This window comes from Typopeltis vanoorti, chromosome 1 (genome assembly GCF_054136105.1).
Source record: "Typopeltis vanoorti isolate ZY-2024b chromosome 1, IOZ_Tvanoo_1.0, whole genome shotgun sequence".
NCBI classification, from domain to species: domain Eukaryota; kingdom Metazoa; phylum Arthropoda; class Arachnida; order Uropygi; family Thelyphonidae; genus Typopeltis; species Typopeltis vanoorti.
In genome coordinates, this window is record NC_143549.1 from 114,931,484 (window position 1) to 114,954,160 (window position 22,677).

The 22,677-nt window shown below is 34.5% G+C and overlaps 1 protein-coding gene across 2 annotated transcripts in view; it reads left to right on the forward strand.

Annotated features, from left to right (window-relative positions):
- LOC150110330 (macrophage mannose receptor 1-like) overlaps positions 1-22,677 on the forward strand; it is a 123,913-nt gene that overhangs the window by 97,624 nt on the left and 3,612 nt on the right. For both annotated transcript variants that reach the window (XM_090392943.1, XM_090392939.1), the window contains 2 exons: positions 7,622-7,783; positions 18,365-18,424. In XM_090392943.1, coding sequence (XP_090249069.1) covers positions 7,622-7,783; positions 18,365-18,424 — 222 coding nt within the window. The remainder of the gene's footprint in view (positions 1-7,621; positions 7,784-18,364; positions 18,425-22,677) is intronic.

A 22,677-nucleotide genomic window follows, 5' to 3' on the forward strand; every position in this document is an offset into this window, starting at 1 on the left:
CTTCAGACGATAGGGATGAATACAAGTTACCTTTGACTTCTACAATTACACGAGGTGCACAAAGTGGTTACTATTAGCGTCCAGACACTTATTATCACAGCGAACTACTGCTTGGGCAACGCTGGCCAAAGTGTCCAGTGGGATTGTTGCGCATACCGTTTCAATTTCTTTCCGAATGGTCGCCAATGTAGCTGGTTTTGTACAATACACTACATCTTTTAGAATCCCCCAATTGGTAGAAGTTCAAGGGTGTTAAATAAGGAGACTCTGGGGTGGGGGAAGAACTCAAATTAGTCTTGCGTTCCTCCAACGACAATCGTGCCTCGGCCCTTTTATTCGACTGTCCTATCGCTCACGTGTTGATGGTAGCATAATGTATTAAAATTTGTTAAAATATCTATACATTTTTGAAGGACTCATATATTTGAACTTTCTTGGAGATGTATACATTTTACAGCTTCGCAAAAGCAATCAAATACTACGAATATCCACTTGTTTGCAATGTTGGAAACGCCCAACACTATTAATAAACATCAGAGAGACAAATAGGACACTTAAAACATGCAGCACTCAAACAAAATAGTGAACTAAACCAAAACCTAAAATACTTTTAATATTTTTTGTTTTTTGAAAGGCACTAAATTGATAGATTTAATCAGGTACATACGTTTTAAAGAAAAAAAAAAGATAAAAAAGAAGTAGAAGAATCTCAAAAATAAAGGTAGCATTTTAGATGTAGAAATATTGTCTATTAGGAGATAATTTGTAAAAGAAAGGTATTTATTATATACATTATTCCATTGTGTACCAATGGAATTGAAACATGGGTAGCAAATAAAATCAGGAACACAGGTTGCGTGTTGCTCAGTGTCTTGCAGAGAAGGATGCTCCATATTCATGGAATAGAATAACAAACGTTAGAGTTGAGAGATGACTGGAGTAGAAGATAGTGTGAATTGTTGTAAAGCATGTAAATAGAGATGAGCTTGCCATTCTAGTAGATTGTTCGCCAAAGGTTGGATAAAATTAAGTACTGAGTGTATATCAAGAGAAGAAAACAGAAATAAACGTCGGCAAAGAACATTATGGAGGGATGATCTACAAACTTCCTTCTATCTTTAGCAATGTTCACCATTAGATGGTGGACATTGGTTAATGACAGACGGAATTAAATTTAAGGGAGAGGCCTATATTCTTCAGTAGGTGGAAAGAGGATAAAAAAGAAGAAGAAGAAGTTAAATAAACCTCATTGTCAAAATTATTTTTCGCAAAATACGTCTTCACTATTCGAGTTTTAAACCTTACATTGTAATGTTACACATCTATAAAAAACAAATACAAAATATGGATTACTTTAAAATGTAATTTCGGAATTATTTATTTAATTAGATTTTATTTATTTCTATATATATTGTATTGCTTATAAAGTTAAATCAATCTGACTTTTCCGTGAAGAGCAAGGGAATTTCTTTTTTTGTTTATTGTTGAAAAGCTATTCGTTTTTCTTCCTTGGGTAATACTGAAGATTCCAAAGATTGCATTTTAGTATCTATAAAACTGGATTAATTTATACCGTAGGGTTAAGGTACAGGGGAATAAGATTTAATAATATTTTTCTTTCCTTCCATTATTCTTTTCTGCTTACTTAGGTGAGTCATTCAGATTTTACGTTTTTTTTTTAACTAACTGATTCGGAAGAGACTATGTGCTGTCCGTTATATGATACTCGCCTATTTTGAAGCTTTTCACTTTACGTGCGATGTAAAGAGATTTATCAATAATAGTAATGTTCAACATGCTACTTCAGGGATAAACGTGCTCCTTTGGGAAATTAAAATAGACTGCAGAAGAACACAAATCCTTTCATGGTGTAATCAGTTTAAAGCGAAATTTACATATTCGTCTGGAACCACTGTTCCAGTCGAAGAGCTATTTGTGAAGACAAGTATTCCATGAACCGAAGAAATTGAAATTAAAATTTTATATCTGTTTTCTTAACAGCATTAAATTTTTTTATAAAGGTAAGAAAGCAATTATTAGAAGAGAGTTACAGTTATTGCAATAGGATTTTGAAATATATATTGAGAAAAACAATCATAAATCATCCAATTGAGGCCATTTCTTAGTAAAGAACAACAATAAAATGATTATTATAAATGGAGAACTAATGCACGAATGTCGGTCAACTTATAGCATCTGTTACAGTTGATTGACATACAGCTATGTGTTGCATTCCTTGGGAAACATGTGGTCGAAGACTGTTCCAGATACCGGCGGTGGAAATGATAAACGAAGGAGATCAATTTGTTTTGTGGGTTTGGATTTTGTTTGAACTGTGAGAGGATGTTGGTTAGCTGCTGCACGCGTTTTGACGGATTTGCAAGAGGGTGGAAATTCTGATGAACAACATCCACAACAGTATTTGTAACTCACCCTAACACTTGAATGCAAATGTTGCTGTGGTTTAGCAGTTCTGCAGCAGTTTGAATTTCGGTATTGAGACCACATGTTTCTTAACTTATACCAGATATTTTTAATAAAATAACATTATAAACTAACAAATGTCCTAATTTGTCGCAATTATATAATAATGGGCACCATAACGTATATAAAATAGACTGAAAAATTAATTACTCATAACAGATGTTATCAGAACTTTACAGTTAGTGCATGGAAGCGAATGATCATAAAGGCATTGTACTAATTGCTCTACATGTGTCGGAAAATTATAGTTGCTACTGTACGCTATGTATCAAGAAATTGCCATATCCCTGGTTGTTAGATTTTTGATTAACCCAGATCAAACTTCGTGTATCATTAATTTTTTGTTTTGTTTTGTGAAGATTTGAAGCATTTCTGAGGCTTCTTAGAAGTTTCTTGTAACACAATTATGATTATTATGTGACAGTTCTGTTTCTTGCCCAACTACTTGATAGTCTGTGTTTCTTGCATGAAAGTATAATCCTGATTTGTGTTGGCTTCTTTTTTCCACATTTGAAAATGTTGAAAAACGTTAAGTCATGCGAAACATTATGTCATGCGAATGCGACTTAAGACGACAAAAGCAGTCTGTTTTATAAATTTCTTGTTTGTTCAAGAAAGATGTGGTGGTTTTGGAAGTGTAAAAACCTCAAGATCTTATACATCGGCAAAAAAGCCACTTTAACTTTATAATCAGAATGCAAGATTGCAATCTTTTAACATTCTAAATGTAGGGTAACGTCATTGTATTAAAAAATCTGGTTCAAGTAAAGGAGCTGTCGGTGGTGTATTAAGTATTTCATTAATCGTCTTGGGTTCGTAAAAATTGAGAATGAGAGTATGCCTCATGTAGCTCAATTCGTCATTCCTTTTGTATCACGTGCAGGAAATGCTTTATCTCTTATCTATCTGTTTCATCATTCCTATCTCTTTAGCAATGCATAATGGAATGAGGTGGCATATAAATCCAGTTCAGGTAGATTTTTTATAGTGAAAAGATCTATCTTTTATTTTTTTTTTTACTTCGAGAATAATATCAAAGAACGGTCTTTTTTTTTGTGATCTTTTGAAGGAACAAAATAATTTGCTATGGATTTCTCCAGTCCTAACCAAGTTCTTTATGGAAAAATTTGAAATGAAGAGAGCAATAATTATTAGCAAAAACCAAAATTTTTTTGCGTTATATTGATGACATTTTCGTTGTTTAGTTGGGAAAAACATAGACTTAAATCAATCTAAAGATTATGTGAATATTTTACACACAAACAAAATTATAACATTTGAACTAGAAGATCACAGAAAATTACCATTTCTTGATATTCTTCTCAAAGTAAAAAAAAAAGAAAAATATTGATGTTTTCAGTATTTTCTTTTCAGAAAAATGTACCTAAATTGGAAGATTTTACACACAGTTACATATTATAATCCATTACAAGGATAGATATGATTAACACTTTCATTGCCAATCACGCGATATCGCGTGATGCGAGTTCTCACCGGGCGGCCGATCACGCGTTATCGCCTGGACGTCGCTAACTAAATAAAAAAATAAAAAAAAATTTGGCCACCACACGAAATTCCAATTTTCAGCTTGGCAATGAAAGTGTTAAAACATTACGATATTTCTAGTACGAGAAACAGAAGGAATGAAGAATTGCGTTAAATGGCAGTCAATTTGTACCAACACAAGATGATTAAAAAATTCTTCATAGACCTCAAAAATGCAGTCACATTACTGAAATTAAATTCAAATGTGTTTGAATTTCAAATTCAAATTGAAATCCGTAGAAATGCAAATATTTCAACAATGCAATCATGATACCCAATATTAAGAATGTTGCAGACAAAGTTGCAAAGTTAATTCCTGAGTACAAAATCAACGAGCTTTTTTCCAATGTAATAAGATATCGAAGTTCTTATGTTCTTTAAAACCTCCCATAAAAGTCAGCAGTTTAGAAAATTCACTGTTCACCTACCTCCAACCAAAAGGAAGCGGGTTCAAATCCCGCCGTAGGCATGCATGTTTTTAATTATCCTTAGATGGAAGAACAGTTTCATCGCTCACTGTGAGATTACTCCTGCTTATTAAAGGAAATCAGTATTTGTACTGCCTTACGGACAATAAAAATGTTTATATGTCCTTATTGGAGAAATGCCGATAGCATGTGCTATGTGTAATTAATTTTTTCTAGTTTGTTTTTTGTACGTTTTCTTAACCATGACGATATAACTCCTCCAACTTACAAAATTTGTTTGATTGTATTGTTTATTTTATAAAACTGTTACATGTCGTCTCAATACCGAAAATTGACTAAAGCACTTAACCTTTCGGGAGACCCTGTAACCCCTAGAGAGCACGTACCCTGGGTGGCGGATAGGGGGTGCCCACCGTGTGTGTGTGTGTGTGTGTGTGTGAATACGCATGCGTGCGTGCGTGTTTATATATATGGTGGGGTGGTCCGAATATACCGAATAAGGACTCGTGGACCAACAGAGCCATAAGGGGCAATCATCTTGATTGTAAGGGAAGCGGCACTCCCATGGAACCCTAGCTGGATCTATCCTTTCCTTCTTCTACTTTGAGGAAGATCCACTTACTTTCATCTTTCCTATAAGGCCTTATCACCCAACTCTTCTTATTTTATGACCCTTATGCTATTAGAGTACTCGAGGGCCTTTGGGTCTTTTTATTTCTGGCCTTACAACTATGCCCTCTCTATAAATCTTACTATAATTCTTCTATAATCTACTTTTTCCCCTTCGATATACCCTATTCCTCCTATTGGTTTAAATTCGGAAGAAGCCTAGTTCAGAAGCCTTAAGGTAGCAGCCCTACCACTGACTATTCCATCGTCAGGCTAGTCCCCTGACATATTGACCCGGCCTTTTGCCTAAAATTAATAATAGAGAAAAGAAGAGAATATACTTTAGAAATACATATTGCATTTATTGACTTTGAAAAAGCATTTGACAAAGTTAAAAGAAACATATTATTTAACATATTAAAAGAAAGACAAATACCAAATAATATCCTAAAAACTATCACAAGTATATATGAAAATAATCAAATACAAATAAGATTAAATCACGAGCTATCATATACGAGAGAGATAAACCACGGTGTCCGACAGGGATGTCCCCTCTCAACAATTCTTTTTAATATCTACTTAAATGAAATAATAATAAAATGGAATACAAATTTACATCAAGGAATTAAACTTTTTCCTACAGTTAACTTAAACACTCCCCTCTTTGCCGACGACCAAATAATAATTACAAATTCTGAAGTTAACTTATAGAAAGTTATTTTAGATCTAAATGAGCTATCCAAAGATTATGGTATGATAATATCAAACGGAAAAATCAAAACCTATGGCCTAAAGGACAAAATCTAACAAGAACTAAAATACTAATAGATAACAAGATCTTAGAACAGGTGAATTCGTTTAACTACATAGGATGTATGATCACTTATGAAAATGAAAAAGATATAAACGTAGAAATTGCAAAATATTTAAAAATAACAGGTGTAATTAACTCTATATTTAAACCAAACCTAGTTCAAAAACAAACCATGCTAAAAGTATACAATACATTAGCCTTACCGGTCTTAATGTATGGAAGCGAAATCTGGACAATAAAACAAAAAGACAAACAAAGATTAACAACAGCAGAAATGAAGTTTATGAGAAAAACTGCAAAGTATACCCTATTTGATCACAAAAGAAACGAAGATATTATGAAAGAATTAAACCAAGAACCAGTAATAGAAAAAATTAAAAAATATAAACATAAATGGATGGAACACGTTCAAAGAATGAAAACAGAAAGATTACCAAAACAAGCCTTAAAGTACAACCCATTAGGAAAAAGAAACCCAGGACGTCGTCTTAAACGATTAAGCGATGACTTCTAAGGCCGGAACAGGCCATGCTAGGCCTAAATCCTTGATACGCATGATGATGATGATGATGATGACTTACCATTGTTAATTCCCCATATGTACTATGCAGATCTCATTATCCCTGATAGGTTGTGCATGCCTAGGGACAATTTCTAGAGAAAACCACAGCCACTAGCAAAAATTCCAAACTTCCCATTGACGACCGTTACTTGAAGACAAAGGAGATCGACTATTTCAGAGAAATACTTTAATAACTTTCTTCGCGATTAAAACTAGTTATTTGAATATTTAACGGTATTTCTTCTGTTGAATTTTCTACCGAAAACCTACCGGGAAACACGGACATTTTTCTAGATGATAATACATTAACGATGGGATTTTTGTCTAATTTATCTGTAAAACCGTTGCACCTTTTCCAGTAATGGTGGATGTACCTTGACCAGGATTATAACTCCGTTTAGTGTTGACTGTTGGGTTCTTTGTCGAACGTTTTGTTTCTTGACTGCTTAATAGTATAAATGGTTCGTTATCTTGATAATGCTCAGCTGTAACGTCTACAGTGCATACAATGCCGTGAGAGAGAAGAAAAATCCCAGCACCAAAATACAGTATCTTCATACATTGTAATAAATAAAATTCTCCTGATGCCTTCTACTCCAGACTCGTTTTTTCGAAGAGTGGATAAATTGCTTGTCACTCCTGGCACATTTTTCAAGAATCTATTATGTTATCCAGACCAGCATTTTATCTTGCAAGTGGTCATCGAACATTGTACGCAGTATTTTTCAGTTTTCAACAGCAATGCTTCCACGAAAATCGGGACTGTTAAATTTAGAATATAATGTTACGGCAGCATTTCCTATAGCTGTGTATAATCTGAATTCATTATTGAGAATATTCACTTATGCACGATGGAATGAGGCCATATCCGTTTCATTACTTTCCTATCCACTTACATCAGTCTATGTGGTTTGTCAGGACCGTTTCATGAATTATTTTTATAATAAACTTCCTTTCATGTCACCTCGCGGCACGTTTATGAACTCTAAGAAACTTCCTTTTCCACTATTAAACAATTCTACTATTATTTTTTGCATCCACATCTTCACACCTTAATGTGTATGTCAATGTTAATGGGACTGATCCAGAGTATCATAAAATTTAGAATATTTATATTTGCAGTATAATGTACATTAAGAACATATTTCATAACAAACGGTTTTATCTGGTTTACAGGAAGATTTGCTTGGCAAGACAATAGTTCTGTTGACTTTACCAATTGGGAAGAAGTTAATTTTTACAACTATGGTGATTGCGTTGAGATAATTATACCGACTTTTAAATGGTGGACTGCTCCATGCGATGTTAAATTAAGCTACATGTGCGCGACCAAGAAAGGTAAATACAGTATTGATTTGTTCCAAATCCATATTAAAATGTGATTTTTTATAAAGAATTATGCATGTAGTCAATCAACAGATGGTTATTAAATTACAGAATATATGGAAGGTAAGTGAGGCATAGCTCTGTATACCTACAAACAATATATATATATATATATATATATATAATCTACCACTACATTATACGTTTGCAACGATTAATGGGTGCGAGTGAAATAAAGAAAGAAATATTCACATTAACTCTCTGGATAAAAATGTAAACAAGACTCCTCCTCTCTTCTATTCCCCTTGCTCGTACATGGCACTAATGTGCTTAGGTCTTGTGGCCTTTCGTGTGTTAATCAGATATTAAAAATTACTCAGTGTCGTTTGGCATTGTAAGAAAAAAAAATATTCCTGTAAGATATTGAACTTCAGGAGAGAACTGGTACTGTGAACGAAAGGATAAAATATAATTTCGTTTATTTAATTAAGCAGCGTTTTTTTTTTTTCTTTCAAAGTCGTTAAAGTAAAGGAAATGGTCAATCAAGTGGTGTGAATACCTATTCGCATAGCACATTTCAGGAAGTTTTATGAGCTTCACGTTTCACATTTCCTTATTCAAAAAGCTTAATAATATCAAATGTCAAATATCACTTTATTATCTGTCAAATACGCTTACAATACAATTTAGGAAATCATACTACAATTTTTCACAATTTCACAATATTACAATTTCTCTGTGATTCAGTACAGATTCAGATTCACCAATAAAAAATGATGATGCTGATGATTTTTTTTTTAAAAATCTCGGATGAGATGTAATTTCTCAGCTTATTTGTAAGCTTACCTGAGGATGAAACCAGTTAGTTATTATTTATTGGTTTGTTTGCTGTGTTCGTAAGTTACAAAATCAAACCTATGTTTAGTAGGTTTCATTTCCACTGCAGCCGTTGATTGAGAAATATCCGCACCCCACGCATACACACACACACACACACATATGATAACTTGGAATGTCTTGATGCGTCGCTGAACTGGAAGCCTGAACGAATATATTGTGTTTCATTAAGTTTGTCTGGCATTTTGGTGCGAGTTTCTTGTTCATAGAATTCCCTTAGAGCTCTTTTCAGGCTACTGTAGTTTGAAAGGTTTCTGTATTCAAAAGGTAATTTGTTTATCATGTCTTGGATGTAAAAGTTTCGCGTGGCCTTTCCGTAGTGATTATTGTATTTATATGTGATATAATTAGTAGTCTGAGGTCTTGTTATACGGTATGTATTTCTAGCTGTCCTGAGCTGGCATCGAAATAATGTTTTAGCAAGGCTGCATTGTGCCATAAATGTTATCCTATTAGTATTTTGTGTTCTGACATTGCAATGTTTATAAAGTCGTGATTTTCTCTTTGTTCCCAAAAGATCAGTTTTGTCATTTTGTACTGTATCGACATTAATCTATTTAATTTGTGGGGTGCACAGAAAGCATACGTTGTTATAGCGTATCTTAGTGTATTTTGGCATAGTGCTTTGTATATTAGTGTTTTTAGGCGTTTGGGAACTATGTCTTTTAACTTGTAGAGTTTGCCAGTTATTGTGTGGAGTTTGTTGTGTGGATGGTTTATGTGGCTATTCCAGTTCATGTCTGCATCGAAGTAAATTCCAAGATATCGTATTATTTCAACCTGAGTGATTGTAGTGGTTTTGCTGTTCTGTGTGTTTTTTATGTTGGAAAGTGGATGTTGGATGGTTATATATTTGTTATCAACTGGTCGAGTCAGTGGATTTCTGATTATCATTAAGTTTGTCGTTTCTGAGTTTAGGTGTATGGAGTTTTTGGTGAGCCAGTCTATGATCGGATTTATGTCATGTTGACATTTTTTTGGGCTATGCTTGCGTTATTATGGATGGATATTATTGCTGTATCGTCTGCGTATTGGAATATCTTACCTTTGAGTGGTAATTGATTAATATCGTGCGTGTAAATGTTGAATAGAGTTGGAAAGAGTACAGCTCCCTGTGGCACTCTTCCCAGATTGCCACAGGGAGCTGTCTGCTACCACCAACCTGTGGCATCGGGACTCGGTTTGACCCGATGCGTGTGATATGCTTTCTATTTTGGAGATAGTTTGTAAACCCTGTGAAGAGGCCCGTCTATTCCAACATGCCTCAGCTTTTCTAACAAGGTTTGATGTGTAAGTCTATCGAATGCTTTAGTAAGATCTATAAAGACTACCATGGCAATTTTGTTTTTGTCTAAGGAGGTATTAATTACGTCTGTAAAGTCTTCCAAAAGAGATGTTGTTCCATTATTTTTCTGAAAACCATATTGTGTTTTGGGGATAATATGAAAGATCTCAGTGTATGCTGTCAGTTTCTTCAGTATGATCCGTTCCATAATTTGATTGATAATTGGTAATGTTGCTATGGGTCTATAATTGCATATTAAATTTCTTTTTCCTTGTTTGTATATGGGTGTGATTATGGCGGTCTTTAGCATACTTGGTATCTGTCCTGTTTTAAATATTTTATTTATTAGTTTTAGTAGGATTGGACTTAAACTAGTTGCATGTTGCTTTATATCTTTAGGTCTAATGCCATCTATTCGTGGGCCTCTTTTCGGTTTGATTTGATGTATTTCTGAGAGAATTTCTGCTTCTTTTATGGTTGCGAACAATAATAATAATAATAATAATAATAATAATAATAATAATAATAATAATAATAATAATAATAAATTGAATCTGGAATTGTTTTACAAATTTTTCACAGTGTACCCTCATTAAATCAATTTAAATTTTACAAAAAATTGAAAGTTTTGTTTTGTAAATTATTTAATAAAACAAATTTAGTAAAAAAATATAAATAAAAAAATTCTATTTTTTTAGTTCCAACAAACAGAACCTATGAGATTACAACAGAACGTCATTTAGGTGCTGGTAATTGCATACCTGGCTTAATCGAAAAAAATAGTATATGCAGTTATAGATTTAACATTCATAAATTTCAATTAAAATTTTTCTGATACTAGAATAAATGTGCCATGTTACCAATACCGATGTTCGCTAGAACAAATCATGTGCTAAACAGAATTTGGTAAGACACAAAATTTGTGCTCGCAAACAGATTTATTATCTCTTATAAAATGACTAGTGTATATGTGATAACAAGTCATTTGTCGAATAAGGCCGAAAATGCACACAAAATCGTGTATGATGTATGGCTTAAGGATTTTCATTACCAATACGATTATTGGAATATTGGAACTAGCAAAATTATTGGGCTTCAGGACATGAATTCTTATAAAATAGAACACTGTCAATTGTGTGCTTGTAATTTGCAATTGAATTTCCTCTCAAAATATAAATGTTCATCACGCATTTTATAAAAGGTAATTCTAAATTAAAATTTGATTGTAATATCTTGGAACAAAGTTAAAATTGTAACAAGATTATTAAGGAATCTTCCATTCTGTTTTGTTAGCTCAAAATTTGGGTGAATATTTTGATAGCATTCTTGATACGTATCTGAAAACTCTTTGCTTAGTTACAGAAAATAGCTACTATTTTTGCATATTTTCAAGATGCATTTAACTAAACTTTACGACCAGAGACTGACGATTATTTGCTATCAGGTAGAGCATCTTCTTTCTTTGAAAACTTGGAAATCTTTAGGTAGAAGAGAATGAAGGCGATTCCTACAGGGGATGGAATAAAAAGGAAAGTAAGAAGTGGTTTCCTTAGGTTTATAGCTCAACATAGATTACATATTCACCAACAGTTATTATAATCATGTAAATGAAGACTGTAGAATGGTGGTGGTTAGTTTCAGAGAACATAGTCCATAAAAATACCAAAACCAAAGAACAAAAGTATAAATAAGAATATCTCTCAAAAGGACATTCAACTGAATCTCTGATAAACAAGAATTTCATACACCAGATTGTCCTGTTTTTGATAGCAAAAAAAAATACTTAATGAGAAATTAGCAGTGAAGACTTAAAACAGCTTCAAGCATGGTTAATAGTATATTAATATGCCATGGTGTATTGAGCAGAAATGAAGACCAAAGATTTGAAAATCAAAGAGCTTTTGCATATGATGGAATTATGCTCGGAGAAGCTAAATATTTAATAGTAGCCCAAGAAGAGATATGTAATCTTGTCTGGTGATATAGCTATCTTCAGAGATAAGGGGGTTTTCTGTAGGTGCTGTTTCAGGAAGACCGTTTAGGATAAGTTCTTCTTTATGTTGTTGCTGATTTAAACGTTCTTATTGTAGTTTTAGAAAAACAAGTTCTTGATGGAGTTCGGATGTTTCTTTCATCAAATTGTGTTGCTTGTCATTTAGTGCGTTAATGCTGATTTTGATGTCTTTTACCGTTCGCAATACTTCTCTCACTGCTAAGTTATTATGTTTGACAAAATCTTCATATTCGCTAAATTATTTTGTTATTTGTTCGTTCTGTTTGTCGAAGAGTTCTTGCACACGATCTACTAAGCTGGCTTTTATAGTCTCTAGACAGTTTTCTATTAGTATATTTAAAGAGTTGAAATTATAGTGCTCACCTGCATTTTGTTGTCTATTCATTTCGTCGTCTGATTTTGCCTCCGGTATAATCGGCTGTGTCGTAAGTGGCTGCCTTTGATGCGTTTCTTTGTTCATCTTCAGATAACACACTTCCATTCCTCGAGTGTTGCATTGGTTTTACGTTGCCAGGTTGTTTCTGAAAAGCCGGCACATTTTAAGTGTAGAATAGTACTGCATTTCGTACAGGCTATTTGATTTCGGTCGGACGATAAATCCTCCTTGCGTTTTAGACACTTCATGATTCACCTTTCTTCCCTTGAGCAGTTATGGCGTGATTGAAAATGGCGACGTCCTTTGTTCTTCGCTCGTTGTTGACCACGGTCCTCTCTGTTCACTTTTCAACACTTCAAAATTTGGTTTCTTCTTAGCCGATTTCGGGGAATTGTATATCACTATATCACGGCGTGACTGGTAGAGTTACTTGGGAACACTTTCGAATTAATAACAGGAGTTGGAACCACTTTAAAACTATAAAAAACGGGAGCAGCGATATCACCGTGCGTCCGTTCGTATGCCCACACAGCGCCCTCTAATAATAATAATAACAATTATTATAATAATAATAAAAAGTGCTATAAAATCCTACAAATGTTTTCATTCCCGATATAAGCAGGTGGATGTCCTTTAACTCTACTTTTTTTGAAGAACAGGTTTTCATTGTTCAAGCATTTAAATGTAGCAAGCGAAATCCATCTAAAAGTTTACGCTTTTTTAGAAGTGGCAATATTGAAAACAGCTGCCTCTTTTTTGTTGACCCTAAATTATAACACGTGTATTACTGTCTATAATAATATGAATGGATAGGTCGATTTTATTAGAATATGTAGTTAAAACATGCAGTTTTCAGCAGAACAACCCTACTTGCCTATGCGAGAGATTACTAAATGGGGCACACTGCAAGAAAACAGAAAATATAACTCTGGTTGCGAGAATAATCGAACTCAGAGCAGTCTTTTGTCAGACAATCAGCTAGGTGGATAATAACACCATTTCCACAGTGATACCAAGGAACCTTTAAATAAACGTACAAAATAAATCATAATTAAAATAATAAAAACGAAATTGAAATTGTTGTCAAAACGCTTTAAATTAAGGGGGATAAATGATATTTTTGTAGATTATCTTTAGCCCTACTATTTGTTAAAAATAAGTGTTTCAAAAAAAAGTGCTGCAAACGATATTAACTTTATTTTCAAGAATTTAACGTTACCTGCAAAATAAAAATTGGAAACTGAAATTTCAGTTTTAAGCGTTTCTTCACATAAGAACAATGAGTGATATTATTGTACACAGGAAGATTAGAAAAATGTCTTTCAATTTTAAGTATGTGGGAAAAAAACAGAAAGAAGCAATATACTGTTGCAGAGAAACAAAAAAAAAACTATTCGAAAATCCTGAAACTGCCTGTTGTAATTCGCACTCTCCAGAAATGGTTGATATCTAAGTGTTTCTATATGAGCTCATGTTACCTAGATGAATACACTGTCAACTGAAATATATTATCATCGCAGTTATCATTCAGTTCCTAAATTACGTTAAAATCAATCATCGGATTTAATTCGTATGGACTCCAAAAAAGTCAGCTTGGAAGAACAGTGTGTTTATTTTGTTTCTAAATTAATTGCACACCTTTTCACAGCGTGCCCGGATTTTGAAATTAACCAACAGGTAAAAATCAAACAAACAATACCCGCCTCATTTGTTTTCTTTCTTGTGTATGTTTCGAGAAATAGAATATATAAACAACGTTTTTCCAAAGGGAATATTTCTTCTTGACAGCATTCATTCTCAACTTCCATGGATGCCCTCGCGTCCTTTCCCAGCCCTACATAAAAAGAAAAATTCCATCTACTGAAATTCTGTATAACTCTTTCAGAAGTTTGAAAGTTTCAATCATTCACTTCTTTTTCTACTGTTTGCTGCTATTGAGTTATTGTAAGAAAAAGTTATGGTGTTGTAGTGTCTGCAGCCTACAAATTCTCCTCACTCTATAAATACAAAATGATTTCCTGATCTTTATATCAAGTTTCGTTTCAGCATTTCAATTATTCTCTGAGTGGTATTTATAATTTTTGCTACATGACCCTTGAACTTCAACTTCCTGTCTACTAAAACTCCAAGATCACTAACTTCATCAGCTTCTTCAAGCATGATCCCACCAATATAATAAGACATTGGATATCTAATCACACCAATGTTCATAATCGTACATTTATTAACATTGAAATGATATCCACATGCAATGATATCCGAATGATTTCCACATGACCCAAATCCCAGCCTATTTCAATCATTCTGCAGCAAATTCTTCACATCAGCAGCAGCATTCCTGAATGCCCTATCCATCTTTGCATCATCAGCAAATAGCTGTATGTTGCCTGTCTAATCCTTCATAATATCATTGATGTACAGATTGAATAACTATATAACTATGACTGATCCTTGAGGCAGACCACAGGTTACCTTTTCTCTTACAAATTGACATCCATCATATTCGACGTTTTTATATCTGTCTCTCAGACATCATGTTATCCATGCCAAAAGTTTATAATCCGATGCAATATTCTCTAATTTATGCAACAGTAACGGACGGTATCGTATAGTATCCATTCCCCTTGTCCTTCTTAGACAAGTAACACGCCTTGCACGTGTTACTAACTTCTTAGTAACACGCCTTACTAATGGTAACCTTTATTTCTCTGTATACTGTATAGAAAACCTACTCATACAGGCAGACACACTCACAAACTCCCCCTACCACCACCACCACCACCCCTCCCAACTATATGGCCTTATTAAAACTCTAACCAATAGAGCCCACAATCCTTGTTCCAGTTAAACCGCCCTTTCAACCGACTTTGAGCAACTCAAACACTTACACAGCATCTTCCTTTCCAATGACTACAGTGATTATAGAATTAAAAAAAAATGCCTTCCCCATTCCCGACCATCTCTACAGAAATGCCATCACCATACCTTAGTTCCATGGCACATCAGAAAAAATAGCCATGTCGTTAAAAAAGAACAACCACCATACTGCCTTTAAGCCTTACCGTAAATTTACTACCCTTATCGGTTCCACCAAAGAGAGCTCCCTCCTCTCTCAGTGCTTGGAGTATATAGGGTACGTTATTTCTGTAAGGTGGCTTACTTCGGACAGACAGGCAGATCAGCAACCATTCGGTTAGAAGAACACATGTCATACATCTGCAATCACGATTATGGTCAATCTGGCCTTGAAGATCATGTTTTGGATACAACCCACAGGATCTCCTTGGAGAAAAACACCATGCACCACCATAGTAAATTCAAAGTAGAAAGACTGTTTTTTTGAATCTTCATCTGCACTCAGGAATCAACCTAATTTAAACAAATACGGTTGCAAAAACTTCCGAAAATTTGGGAAACATTAATTATCAGAGATATCTATTTACATCCTATGCCACCTGCATGGGATGTATAGGATATCTAGGTTTTACGCCCATAGAGGGCGTACCACCTAGATAGGACTTTAGTTTCATTCACTTGTTTTTACTTATCACTGTATTGTATTTGTGTGTGTTGTTACAATTTTTTTTTGTAATTCCTGAAGATGTCTTTGTGACTGAGACAAAATATTGGAAGCATTAAAATTAGTTTTAATCCTTTCTTGGTACTGATAATATTCCATTAAACCTCCAACATGAATTCTTCACAGCACTTAAGCCTCAAAACACGGATTGTCAAGGCGTTGTCTAAAAAGGAGAGTGTTTTAAATACATCTGTGCAAAATTTCCGGGATTATCTACAGCAAAATTGAAATAAGGTATTTTTATCGCTCTGGACATAAGAATCTTATGAAGGATAAACTGTTTGAACAAAAAATGGCAACTGTTGAAAAAAGAAGCATGGAAAGCTTTGAAAGAGGTGGTGACCAAATTTTTAGGAAATCACAAGGCCTTAACTATAAAATGGTTGTTGAAGACATGCTACAGAAATTCAAGGATTTGGGATGCTCCTTGAGCTTAAAAGTGAGCTGTGAATCTGGGAACTCAGCGAAGATCAAGGAGAGCGATTCCACCAAGACATCAAGGAGATGGAAAGAAATCAGGACAGGTGGATTGTCAACATGATGGTGGACTATTGCTGGATGTTGCGCAGAGACGACCCTGGAAAAGAATTTCACAGAAAAAGAAGCTTTGAAGGAAAAAGAGACCACAACAAAATATAAATTACGTACTAAAGATTAATGTTTAATTACTTTAATTAAATTTTTTTCCAATACTTTCATTTCAAATAAAATTTTATATACTTTTATTTTACTTAATATAATGCGTTTTAAAGCTATTTTAGTGTAATATTAAGATCCATTTTGTGATAAATCCTTACGTGATAAAGAAAAATGGAAGATACGTTTTAAATCAGCGGACAAACCTAAATCAGAATCAGTTAGTAGTTTCTAGACAACTTTTAATGACTCTAATTTTGCAAGCCTGTGTTGTCTGTGTTCGTATAGTTGGTTTGTCAGATTTTTGAGGATAAGGAAGAAGAAGGAAACGCGCAAAGAGGTGTAAACATGCAGATTGGGTGTAATAATATGACAACAACATTATGATATATTCTGTTAATCAACGTTACCAGTGAGGTTGACAAGTAAATTGAAAACAGCAGCTTTGTTCACGGTTAAAATTTAGGCAACGATCAAGAAATATGGACTAATTCTAAATGTTGCAGAAATGAGTTTCTGCATAGAATGTGTCGTTTCCAACAAAGATATATATTCAAGAAAAAACAGCATAAGAGCAACAGTCATATGCTAATAAGTCGTCATGAAGGTCCGATGAGACCGTTGCGTTGTTGTAAAGATACGGTGAGAAAGGTAAAAAGTGCACAAGTAAATCGCTGTGTTGAGAACAGAAGGAATTTCTCAAAATGGAAGACCTAAGGACAGAATTGAAAAGGTGAATTGTAGTTGGAACACCAATCATACTCGTACTTGAGACTAATGTTTGTTATTGAGAAGCGCAAGGAGAATGCATTTATTCACGATGCCAGATATTCTATTTTGGAAGCAAACATTTTGGCGAAATCTTTGTCATTTGAAATACTACTTTTTTATCTCTTACAAAATGTCTCATTAATGTGAGAGAAAGCGTCGTATTTAAGACCCCTCTAAAAAGAATAAATAAAGAATGATGCATTTTAAGAATGTCTGAGAATTCTTGGTTGTAAACTATATTAGATTTAACAGTCCTTGAAGGTAGGAAGCCCATGCACTGTGATATATTTTGTCTTTTCAAATGAATAGAGGGTGGTCCATAATTCCGGAAGGAGAAAGCTTTTTGATTACTATTTTTTAAATTTTATTTTTACAGCTATTCTAAGGAATAATTGGGAAACTAATCATGGAAATGTTCACAAACCAGCAAAGAAGAAGAGCCCCTAGAGCCAGAAAATAACTACTAAAGCACATTTTCGGCGAGAGAATAATTTCGGGATCTGCAGTTAATTGGTCATTACCTTATTCAAGTCTGATAGCTCCCGAAGTGTTTCTATGGAGTTCCCTGAAGGAAACGTCTCTATGAACAAGGCCTAGTCAGTTCAACAGCTGATGGAAATCTTTGTGTAGAAATTAGGGCGATGTATCTCCAGAGACATTAACAGCTGACATGGACCCCGCCGTAAAAATGGTCCCGTTTCTTGTGAAGCCGAAAATGGAAGGCATTTACAAAATGTAAAATGTGTTTTTTCATAACTAATAAAGATTACTCAGGTTCTGTGTTTCATTATAACAAATAATAATAATAATAATTAATTAATAAAAAGTTAGTAAATGTTGAAACCCCCTTCCTGAATACTGAGGCAGCCTGTACATAGATTATTGCAAGTTAACATGATGATTATAGCTGTACATCCTGACTCATATTATCTGAATGTATTTCATTAATCTTATTTATGTAAGTAACAAGTTTCATGATTTACCGTCATCAAATCTAATTTTTACTGAAAGTGAAAGTTACTTCTGTCTAATAGTTCCAGCTCTGGGCGAAAGCAAAAGCTCTGCGATGACAGCTGACTGCCATTTATGTGATGGTAAGTATATAATTTCTATTCTTTGGAAAATTACAAAATGGTAATCATATAATTATAGTTCATCATGTTCTATCAAAAGTTTATCTTGACACCTAGAGTGATTGTGCTATATTAATATGAAAGGTATACATCACAAACCAGGAAATACTATAAAGTGCTAGAAGCAACAATCTCTAAAAGACGATTAGATTGGTGTAAACACGAGCTGAACATGAGAGAACAGTATGTGGGTCGTGCAGTTATGAACAAGAAGTTATCGAGTAATCGCAGAAAATGAAGTTCTAAATTAATATGGTAAGGATGGAGTGGATGAAGATTATAATAGCAGGAAGAAGAAGAAAATATTGAACTTACGATGTATGGCTAGAAGAAAAAGAAGGTATCTGCCAGTCACGTGAGATTTTCGCAAGAGCGGAAAGGCTTATGGGAATTTAGCCATAGCTTTTTTTTTTCTTTATGGAAAGACAAAGAACGACGGTAGTGAACTCTACCGAACAACTTCAATGAAATTCTTAGAGAAAAATAGTGGAATGAATTTTAAGATTTAGGAAAAAAGAAAGTAATCTAAGATTACTTTGCTGTCTCCGCGTTCTTATTAATAGTCTAAACAACATTTATTGAGATTTTGGAACACTACCAAACCATTACTAATAATTAAATGAGTGTGATATGGTCTGTGGAGCAGAAAAAGGAAACCAAATAATTGTAGTTTAAGGAACTTGTGATATCATCTGTTTGTACTAGGAAAAACAAAGCTAAAGATGTAATTTAGTCAAAGAAGAGATACCTAATCTGGAGATCTGGGTATTATCAAAATTAAAGAGGGCGAAACGCGATTCTACAAAATACGTACAATTGTTTAGCTGATATTGTATTTGGCAGAGTTCCCTTCTCTTGTGCGTCATAGGCAAATGAATAAGTGCTAGCTTTGGTTGTTGGGAATTATGGCTAAAGTACCGAAGGCTTGTATCGTACGACTAATTGTGAGTCTCTTCTGGCTGGTGTCTGTTTTGAAGTTTGAAAAACTTTAATTTCTGAAAGGAAGAGAAAAAGAAACTTGAGTCAGTATGAGACCGGATTACTGACCTAAGTGTTTGAAGATTCGTCGCGTTCTATAAGTAACTCGAACTATGATCTCTCCATCCTAAGTGAATCCTTGTAATCCACTCGGTTAAGACGGTGCTAAAGGCATCGGATATAGTATATTACTGAAGGATGGAATCTTTGAGTATTTCATGGATATTGAAGAAACGAAGAAGAGAAATGAAGAGGACAGAAATCAACAAAGCTATACATTGGATTTTTCGTCAGTCAGAGAAGGTGAATCAGAAAACAGAAGTCGGATACCTAGTCTACCTCTGTATTTCTGTTAACATTTGAATATAGGCAGTCATTTAATATGGAATCAAGTGATTGACCGGACAGGAAATTGGCTGCCAAATTTCAAAGTTTGAAATGAACACCAAAACTGATTTTACCCCTCTAAATACACAGCAGGTCTCTAATAATTATTACCCACTTTTGGAATCATGCATATGGTGATGGTCATGACTTCATGACAGTTGTATCGATGTTGAAGAAGTTGACTTTGATAACCTAGTCCATTAGTTAAGACAGTACTGGAGTAAGAGCAAATGTACAGTTGTTTAGTATCATACACTTCCAGTTGTTCTGATTGGTTAAGTATTTGGCTTGATCATACACTTACGGTTGATTTGTTTCATTCCTTAACAAGTCCAAGGACCTAGCTGAGTAATACAGTGTGGTAATAATATTTAGTTTTCATTATATGAGCATAATCCTTGAGCACGATTACTGAAACTCCATCAAGACCATAAACGCCTTCTGCTTAAGAGTTTGGAAGATTCTTCCCGTGACTTTTAGTAAAAGGCTATAGAAGGCATGTGGTCTCTTTTTCTTCATATATATTCAGACATCAATTGCTCTGGTTATCTATGCTAGAATTAGAAGAGCATAATACCATGAGATCAACTTTATTTTTTAGGATAATGAATGTTCCCTGTGTGTGTGTGTGTGTGTGTGTGTGTGTGTGTGTGTGTGTGTGTGTGTGTGTGTGTGTGTGTGTAAAGAGAGAGAGACAGAGACAGAGAGAGAGCGAGAGAGAGAGGAGAGAGAGATTAAAGAGAGAGAGATGATGGAGAGAAACTGCTCCTAACAACCTTGCCGACCCTTTTAGGGAATGCTTTCGCTTAATATAAAACCATGACTTGCAAATTGGAAGAAAAATGAAGAAATTGAGCAACAGGAATGAAGATACTACATCTATAACTATATCTATCACTATATCCTATATCTATGACAACTGGCGTTGTTATAGTTCCCAGAGGATATGATGTTGAGAATGGCTGCCCCCAGGGCTTTACACTATATGTGGAATTTTTACTTCCTTGTACACTCTTAAGAAAACCCCCTGCTTTCGTTGCATTTCAAAGTAGAACTTCATAAAAGTTTCAACGACATCCAGAGCTGTTGTCAATTGATAAAGTGGTCTCAGGTTTGCCGATGAATAGTTTGGTTTTATATCATTGCTTACAATAAACAGTTCAGCAACTTTTCTAGCTTGGTTAATGGGATTCGAAGAAAACGGAGCCACTTCGTGATGGATGTTCAGTGCACTCACCAGATGATGTAATTTCGCTGAACTCTCAAATCCATAATTTTCAGAATTAGGGAAACGGTAGAGACAAGTTAAAGGCATCAGGAGATTATATTGTTGGTTTAATCCTTTATCCGATGCATTAATCGAGCCTAAGGCTATTGATGAAATGAAGTTGGTACTTAGTACTATATACAAGTAGCTCAGTCGTGAAGATACTTCACTGGCCAAGATTATTTGCTTACCTTTGGACAGAGGATTAAACCAAGATTAAACTACTTCTGTATTGGAAATATATGAATCCTGCATTAATTCAATCAACCAGGCTATCTGTATGGGCATCCCAAGAAAAAAAGTCTCTCAACAAACTAAATAGTGCAGTTAGAGGTGTACTTAAAGACCACAGAAACAAATTATGCGAAGACAAGTTAGCTTCCATATCACCTGCTGATAAAACCATCTGGAAAATATTGAGAAATACTATATTAAAAACAAAAATAAATCTCTTCCCCCCTCTCAAATATGATCTAGGCATTGTTCAATGAGATGCTGAAAAAGCTGAAACTCCATACCATAACATAACATTTAGAAAAGCAGTACAACCCTCCATATAAACCTTGAACTTCAATCATATTTATAAAATTCACCGCTACGTCAAATACGCGCTACAACTGTCTGATACCTGCACAAGCCAACTCACTCCCACTTATTCAGCTGACATTTATGACATTATACAAAATTTAAAGAATAAGAAATCTCCTGGGCCTGACGGCATTACTAATTAAGTTATTAAACTGCTGCTCCGAAAGGCCATCGTTCATCTTACTAAAAAAATAAATGCTATGTTCAGATTCAAATACTTTCCCTCCGCATGGAAATTAGCAGACGTGGTTTCTATTCAAAAGCCTGGCAAGGATCCACAGCTGACTCAAATTTATCGTCCAATCAATCTGATTTCTAACTTGGGGAAAATTGCAGAAAAAGCTATCCTCTCCTGAATTCAAGCCTCTGTAAATAAGTTAAATATTATCCCAAAAGAACAGTATGGCTTCCGTCAGTCTCACAGCACTACTCAACAAATCCATAGACTAATTGAGTTTACTACCACCAGCTACAATTTGCATCAATACATCGGAGCAATTTTTTTGCCGTTGCAAAGGCATTTGAGACATTGTGGCGCATTGAACTACTATACAAACTGATTTTAGCTGGCATTCCATTGGATTTGGTCCACCTTATAAAATCATTTCTTTTTGGTAGGCAAATGCAAGTCAAATTAAATGGCTCATTATCAACCCAGGGACGGATCTTGGCAGGAGAGCCTCAACGGTTCCTTCTGGCACCGATACTACTCTCGATGTTCATAGCGGACATCCCACTCAATCCAATGTCATCCATCATAGCCCTCTACGCTGACGACATAGCAATACTAGCCAGATCCCTTCAACCGCATCTTGTCACCAAGAAACTAACTTCAAGAAAACCTGTTAAGATTAGAGCGCTGGTTCTCCAATTGGAGATTGAAAGTAGACTCTCAAAAGAGTACTGTCATGTTTTTCACTAAAAATGCAATATCCACGAAAGAAGACATCTCCCTATTTAATATTAAAATTCCCTGGAAATCAGAAGCGAAATA